The sequence below is a fragment of the Trichechus manatus genome, unplaced genomic scaffold, assembly GCF_000243295.1.
Source record: "Trichechus manatus latirostris isolate Lorelei unplaced genomic scaffold, TriManLat1.0 scaffold00044, whole genome shotgun sequence".
Classification (NCBI taxonomy): domain Eukaryota; kingdom Metazoa; phylum Chordata; class Mammalia; order Sirenia; family Trichechidae; genus Trichechus; species Trichechus manatus.
The window spans coordinates 8,754,622-8,762,833 of record NW_004443980.1 but is presented as its reverse complement, the minus strand read 5'-3'; the positions used below and the strand labels follow the sequence as shown (position 1 = coordinate 8,762,833).

Sequence of the window (8,212 nt, the reverse complement as noted above, 5' to 3'; positions counted from 1 at the left end):
GAAAGGAGGAGTGTGCTGTCGCAGAATGGGGTGAGCAATTAGGGTCTTATAACAATGTATGGATAAAAATTTTGTATGGGAGACTAACTTGAAATGTAAACTTCACCGAATTAAAACAATTAAAAAAAAAAAAGATTAAAGGATGCAGACATTGTGGTTCCCATCCCACTCACATTTAATTCACCTATCTGGCTCCTACAAAAGCCAGATGGACCCTGGAGGATGACAGTGGACAACCACAGACTCAACCAAGTACTAATCCCAATTGCCACCACTGTGCCAGATATGGTATCTTTGCTGGTTTGGTTAACTAGCCCCTAGTGCATGCTATTCAGCCATTGAGCTGGCCATCTCTATCAGAAAGTATTACAAACAGTTCACATCCTCTTGTGACAGACACCAGTATATATTTACAGTCTGGCTTCAGCTTAAATAAACTTTACCACTCTCTGTCATAATATAATCCAGAAGGAACTGGCCTGTGTGGATATCCTGATCTACTATATCAACGACATCATGTTAATCTAATCTTGATAAGTAAGAAGTGATAAGTACACTAGGGGCCTTTGTAAGACACATGTACTCCAGAGGGTGGGAGATAAATCCTACACAGATTCAGAAGCCTGCCACATCAGTGACATTTTAGGAGTCTATTGGTCTGGGGCGTTCTGGGACATCAACTCTACAATAAAGGGCAAATTATTGCATCTCATATCTCCCATGGAAAAAAAGGTAGTTCTCTTGGATTTGGGCAGCAACATATCCTTCACTTGGAAATATTGCTTCATCCATATATCGGGTGACATGAAAGGCTGCCAACTTCATTAGGGAGACAGACCAGTCCTATCACTTGGGTCACATGGCCTGCCTGACCATATAGCATTAGAGGCATCTGTGGTGGGAAAAGATGCCATTCGGAGATAATGGCCAGTTCCAATGGGAGAATCAAAATGTAGACACCTAGTTTCCAGAGCAAGGACATGGTACCTGCAGTGGAGAGTTACATACCTTTTGAAAAGCAGTAAAGGTAAAAAAGTATGTTATTAAAATGAGCCTCTTTTCTGAAGGAGAAAAAATTAAGGAAATATAAAAAATAAATTAGGAAATATTGGGGAGTAAAATTATGAGGGTACAGTTGGCCATAAAATACAGTAATATGTCTGAGTGCAAATTGTGGCTTTCTGTACTCTCTCTGTATCAATTTTGACCAAAGTGCCAACACAACAGAATCAGGAAACTGGATGAGGGTCAGCCAGATCACCATATGAAGAATTTATACCTTTTGAAAATGAGTTTCATAAACTGTGTCTACTTACTTAGTCAGAGAGAGGCTATAAAAAGAAGTTTGAGTATAGAAAGAAGTCCCTGGGTGGTGCAAACAGTTAACGTTCTTCACTGCTAACCCAAAGGTTGAAGGTTTGAGTCCACCCAGAGGCACCTCAGAAGAAAAGTCTGGTGATCTACTTCCAAAAAATCAGTCATTGAAAATTCTATGGAGCACAGTTCTACTCTGACGCACACGGGATTTCCATGAGTCAGAGAAGACTCAATGGCAACTGATTTTGTAGTGAGGAGGGAGGGAGAGGATTTGTGAAGATATTTTTTTGGAGCAAGCTGTTGCAGTTCTGTGAATCCCAACCCTCCCAAACGGGGATGGAGTTTTGGAGACTAGTGGCAGAAGGGTAGGTGGAGGACATGGAGATGAAGAAGATTAACCTAGTGTTAAGGAACAAAGTCCCAGAGGAGGTGACAGAATTAGTCTTTGATAATTACTAACGGGAAAATTGTGGCCTGACTGATACTTTTTAAGAACTACAGTCCCTGAGTATGGCTGATGTGGAACTAAGTTCACTGGTCTGACTTCTCAGCTTAAATAAACTTGGAAAGTTAGAACTTAATAATAATTATATTCCCGGAGGCTTGGAAGACCTGGCAGAGAAATGCTTAAATCTTACCTAGCCTAAGACACCTACCTCAATCCAAGTGGAAACAAAATCAAAGATCTCAGTACTGTAGAAGCTCTGCAAAATCTTAAAAATTTGAAAAGTCTTGACTTGTTTATCTGTGAGATCACAAACCTGGAAAATTAGAGACAAAGTATTTTTGAACTGCTGCAGCAAGTTACATACTTAGACAGATTTGATCAAGAGGATAGTGAAGTACCTGAAGCATCTGAAGAGGAGGGTGATGAGGATGGAGATGAAGATGATGAGGATGAAGAAGATGAAGCTGGTCCATCTGAAGGACATGAGAAAGAGGAGGAGGAAGAAGAGGAGCATGAGGATGACAAAGACGATGAAGCAGGCTCAGACTTGGGAGAGAGAAGACGAAGCGGACCTCTCATATTTAATGAAAGAAGACATCCAGGATGAAGAATATGATGGTGAGTATGTTGAAGAAGGAGAGGAAGAAAAGGAAGAAGGTCAAGGGAAGAAATGAAACAAGACGCTGAAGACGATGGAGAAGAAGATGACTAGATCATTCTGAGACGAGATTTCCTAATATTCTTGGGTTTGCAACAGAGTGATTGTGTCTTCTTTGTTTCTTCATGTATGATAGCTATCCTTACAGAAAATAATGTGTGACTTCTTATAGAACAAGTGTGGTGGTACTAATTTTGCTTTTTCATCATTCCAAATAAAATTTATGAGCCTGTTGATGACCATATTATATGTAGAGAAAAATTTTCATTGACCCACATCCTCCATTGTGAAACTCTCTAGAAATGTATTTGGAATCTTCATTTTTCTAATTCAAGCTCATTTTTAGTCCATAATTAAAACATGATAGCTTTTACGCAGCTATGGTATAATGCATTTCATTCATAAGGTTTTAAGGTTATTTATAAACTAACTGAAATCAGTCAGCTGTAATATGAAATGACAATAGTGTCTTGAATGATGAGTTGGTTATTTTTTTTAGAAGCGATCCAGAGATCTTTAGGTTGAAAACAATAACGTTTTTTGGCTGCGGAAATTTATTTGGGTGCTTCTTTGTCACACGAGTTACTTGAAAAGGAGAAGCAGAATAGTATAAGCTTTATCCAGTAACAGAGTTCAAAGATTTTGTGGGGGCTTCTGAAATGTCTTTTAAGCCAGGTGACTGGTCAGGTTTTATTTTTGAAGGAAAAATTGCTTATACTAAGTTCAGGGACATGCAGGTGACCCCTTTCGTCTTCAAGCTGCAGATCACGCTATACCAGTAGTGGTTTGTTTTTAGGTATGCGTTCTTTGTACTCTCAGCAATTTATGATCACCTTCCTTTCTTGTTTCACTCCCCTACCTCTGTCTCAGGAAAAAAAAAAAAAAGAGAAAAGTTGGGAGACTTGTGGATATCCAGGAAAACTGCTAGTTTTATACTTCAATCAACTTTTCAGACCTGAGTCACTTTTAAATAAGCTGAGAGACATTGAATATTTTCTCAGATAGAAATGTTATTATCCATGTAGTTTCATGCAACAGGCTCTGCTTACTGTAATTCTCTCTTGGTCAACAACATGTACAGACGATATTAGTAGATGAAGAAAGAAAAGAAGCAAGGGAGGCTTTGGGAAGCAGCGTCAGTGTTCCTCAAAAGTCAAATGTCAGTGTTCCTCAAAATGTTGATAATTAATCAGACATTCAAGTCAATATTTTTTTTTTCCATATTTCAAGTCAATATTTTTAAGTTGGCTTCCCAAATGATTTGGATACCACTCTACAAAATATTTTTAGTTTTCCTGAGTAGAACCTTTACTCTTCCTAGAGTTATAAAGGATTATCAGATATTACAACATTTAATTGGAAGCTGGCAAAATATTTGGAACTTAAAATTAAGATTTCTTTTCAAACAGATGGCCATTAAAAATAGAAAAATATTTGGGATAAGTGTACATGTGCCTGTATGCATTTCCTTGTATGCCTACTGTCATGGATTGAATTGTGTCTCCCCAAAACATCTGTCAACATGGCTAGGTCATGATTCCCAGTATTGTACGATTGCCTACCATTTTGTCACCTGATGTAATTTCCGTACGTGTTGTAAATCCTATCATTATTATGTTAATGAGATGGTTTAGTAGCATTTATATTGATGAGGTCTACAAGATTAAACTGTGTCTTAAGCCAGTCTCTTCTGAGATATAAAAGATAGAAGCGAGCAGAGAGACAGAGGGACCTCATACCACCAAGAAAGCAGCACCAGGAGCAGAGGGCGTCCTTTGGACCCGGGGCTACTGTGTGGAGAAGCTCTTAGCCCAGGGGAAGATTGATGACAAGGACCTGCCTCCAGAGCCGACAGAGAGAGCCTTCCCCTGGAGCTGACACTCTGAATTTGTACTTCTAGCCTACTAGACCGTGAGAGAATAAACTTCTTTTTGTTAAAGCCATCCACTTGTGGTATTTTTATTACAGAAGTACTAGATGACCAAGACAGCTACTAAAAAATATAATGAGTAGACAAATACATCTCCCTTTTTGTTATGGAGGCTCTTGCTTCTTTAATCTTAGCTGTCTCATTTTTTTTCCTTTTAAATATTTGCAAAAATTTTTTAAGTTAATGTCAACACATTAATTGAAGTTGCGCTTCTATACTGGGACACATTTAAACTACTGAGTATAATACTTCTTTCTTTTAGAATGTATGCGTTTTGAGTTTTAAAGTAAAAATTATGAAGTTATTTGTAGAGAAACTCAAAAGTTGCACAACTGACTGAAATGAAATTCTTGGGATCAGTCTAACAGGGGCTTGGAATTTCCAAAACACTAATATTTTACCTCTTTTTTAACAACCGAAATGCCAGGTTTTAGTCCCGAAGAGTTCTCATCACACGCTATGATATGAAATAGTGATTTTTAAAATTCAATCTATCTATTGACTTTCTTATCAGTCATCGTATTGTGCAATCCAAACCAGAATTCTTTGCTTTGAAAACAACACTTAGAGCTTCCAGATAACTTTTAAAACTTATTTAGCTTTGAGGGTGGTATTTTCATGTAAATAATTAAGGGTGGGTTTTATATTTTGTAGAGATTGGTTTTTGGTCCTATTTTAATGCTCTTTGTATATAGTGTGCTAATGTACATAGTGTGTTAAGTTCCTCAAGAATCTCTCCTTAAAAACTTGGAAGTGAATGCTTTTGTGCATCTATGTTTTGTATAAAGCTGGAAGAGGCTGCACAGGCCCGGCTCACTATTATTACTCCCCATTGCTAACCCCCACATTGTCTCACGATCTTGTCTTTCCCTCCGGTTCCAGTCGCTACGAAAGCTTTAAGATTAACCGATGTTTCTCCTTGGAGGGTGGAAAACAAGTGATAACGATCTAAGGATGAAAAACCTAACGAAGCACCCCTCTTGTGACAAGAAAACCAGGATGTCACTAGATAACCCCCAAGAATACCAGTAAAAGATTAACTCATCTGAGACATGACCACCTCAGGGGGGATCTAAAATAAACTTCTAAGACCCATAATCCTCTCCCTACAAAAGCCTTTGGCCAATCTCCAGTTAGGGAGACGGGTTTTTTGGAGGAATCTATTCCCCTCTGTCTCCTATATATCAATATATAATAAAACTCTTGCTGCTCACCTCACCCGTCTCAGAATTGCCTATTGAGGCAGGCGGCTCCAATCTGTGTTACTGCAGTAACAAAGCCATAACAGTGTTAAAAAACAAACAAACAAAAATGCAGTACTCCCGATCATTCTTCTACTGTTTTTAAGTGTTCCCTATTTTTTCTGTGACTACTGTAACTTAAGGTTTTTGAAATTAAATTGCTTCAAATAAATTCAAGATTTATTATTAAAAAAAATCAGAAGCCCTTTATCCTTGATCTTCCCCCATTCTCCAATTCCTTTCCTTGTTTTCTTCCTACCTTTTGTCTCTTTGTCCTTCCAAATAAAAAGCCTCAGCTAAAAGACTGCACTTAGCTAATCATTGCACAATACAAATTAATGACCGTTTACAAGATTCTTGCTAGTATTTCGTTTTCACCCTTCATCGTGTTTGGCCTTTTTAAAGCAAGTGAATACTGAGACATACTGTTTTTGGCTGCCTTTCTCTTTGGCATATGGTATTTATGACTTTAAAACTTTTTTTTATTGTTGTTCCAGAGCATTTCACTAATGAGATTTATCAAAATATACTACAAATCAGCCGCTAGGAGATGGCCTGAATACAAACCGTTATTAGGAAAACGATCACATCAAGAAAACAAGAACAAACAACAACTATAGGAAAAAGCTAGAGTGTTAGCTCTTTCAAGAAGGGTTTATATTCTCACCCCCAGAAGTAATTCGTCAAAGTCCATCGCCCTGAATGAAATTAGAGTTCCCTTTGCACTTCAGTAATAGACCATTCCTGGAAAAGCAGCAGACAGAAACATCAGGTAAAAAAAAAAAAAAAAGTGTTTTTCCTCACAGAAAGACAAGTTTGCAATGTCATTTTTAGTGGAGGGATTAGAACCAAGAATCAAAAATGAGTCTGCTCCCCAAGCTGCTGCCCTCAAACCACCCACCCCCATCATACACAGGAACCATCTCTATATAAGCAAGGTAGCAAATATTTTCAATGGCATCTTGAGTAGTCAAACTATAGTCTGTTCCCATTACTCTCTTCAGCGTGGGAATCTATCAGATTTCAGAATATCCGCTGAAGTAAAAGGTACCATGAAAACTCACGCATGTGGGAACTGTCTCACTCATTTCTTCACTAGTTTTCTCTTTGCCTTTTTCCTTCATTTGCATTATCTTCAGTCTCACTAAACTGCCATATGCTTGTTCATTTTGAAGAGACGAAGTAAAGCTGTAGAATTTTAGAGTTGGCAAGGACTTTAGAAATCATGGTCATCTGATATATTGACAAAATAGAGAGACGGAAGTCACCAATTATTCTAGCAATGTTGACTCCATGTCATTTCAGTAACAACCATTATTTGGTGATGGAATTGGTTCCCGAACACTCAACAGTCATATTGAACACTAAGGAGTCAACCAGCCATAGTCAGTTCAACAATGATGTGCCAACACATCTTTGAGCTCACAAGTCAAGCTATATTTTCCAAACCATTGTCCTCTAGCTATTTACGAATTAGAAAAAATGGTTTTGGTAGAGTTTCCTCCTTCCCGGGCATGTTCATTTGCTCTATGTCCTTCTCTCTTTGCCAATCACTAAAACAGAGAGAAGGACTAGTTTCAGACTAATTATAGAAAAGAAAGATCATAGAACCAAAACAAAGGGGGGGAGGGAATTCCAAAGGAAACAATATCTGTTAAAAACAGATTACAAATTGACTAGTTAATAAATTACAATATTGCAGAGAGCCTGGAAGTATTCACTCCATGTATTACTTAAGCTAGAGTACACATTCATTTGTGTTCTCTAAGTGATTTGTAGTAGAAAAGGTTTATAGCAGAACATTCTAATTGATATCACTGTACTATACCATGAAGAATTAGATATGTTCATTTATGTGTTCTTTATAACACAGCTCTGCTTCCTTTACATTTAACACTGAATGCCCATGCACAATCCAAACCTCCTACTTGACACTTTTACCCTCTCCCCCTCCTATGTTCCACATATAAAAGGAAAAGAAATTATCCAGATCTAATATATTTTTTATAGGAGAACATGGTGAATCTGAATTATGTGATATGCTAGGGTATAAATAATTACTTTTATAAAAGATTGTATTTCTTTAATCTCCATAGTCACTGAATATACATATCATACAGACTTCTCCCAGGAATAGAACTAGAGCCAGAAAAGAGAAAAGGCAGATCTTAGATGTAGAGAGGTCATTACTGTACTGAAATCTATTCATTTGTCAAGGCAACACGGAAAGTTTCTGAAAGAGCTGGCCTTCAGACCTTAACTTTTTGCTGCCCAGCCCAGTGCACTGATTTGAATAAACATGGAGCAAACAAGGGAGGAAAATGGCCCACCGTGGTCTAGGGTTCTAGTGAATTACCTCTGAAATGCGGAGACATGCTGCTCATAGAAGAAGATGATGGCTAAAAGGCTATAAAGCTTCATCTCAACAGTGGTTTGCTCTAAAACAAAAATTCTCTGAAAAGAAGAGCCCAGGTAACTGATTGCATAAGAGGCTTCTTTACACACTGGTTAAACTATAATGGCGTGTTCCCTCTCCCGTCTGTGGGTCAATCAACTTGGCTTCATTTCCACCCCCAAAAAGATAAACATGTATTTATTTAGTTAGGTTGTTGTTTGAT

The 8,212-nt window shown here is 37.8% G+C and overlaps 1 protein-coding gene and 1 pseudogene across 1 annotated transcript in view; one reads left to right on the top strand and one right to left on the bottom strand.

Moving 5' to 3' along the window:
- CPB2 (carboxypeptidase B2) overlaps positions 1-914 on the bottom strand; it is a 52,887-nt gene extending 51,973 nt beyond the window's left edge. Inside the window, exon 1 of the mRNA XM_023731508.1 lies at positions 874-914. Coding sequence (XP_023587276.1) covers positions 874-914 — 41 coding nt within the window. The remainder of the gene's footprint in view (positions 1-873) is intronic.
- A 781-nt stretch (positions 915-1,695) lies between these two features.
- On the top strand, positions 1,696-2,477 carry LOC101359546 (acidic leucine-rich nuclear phosphoprotein 32 family member E-like; annotated as a pseudogene).
- The last annotated feature ends 5,735 nt before the right edge of the window (positions 2,478-8,212 follow it).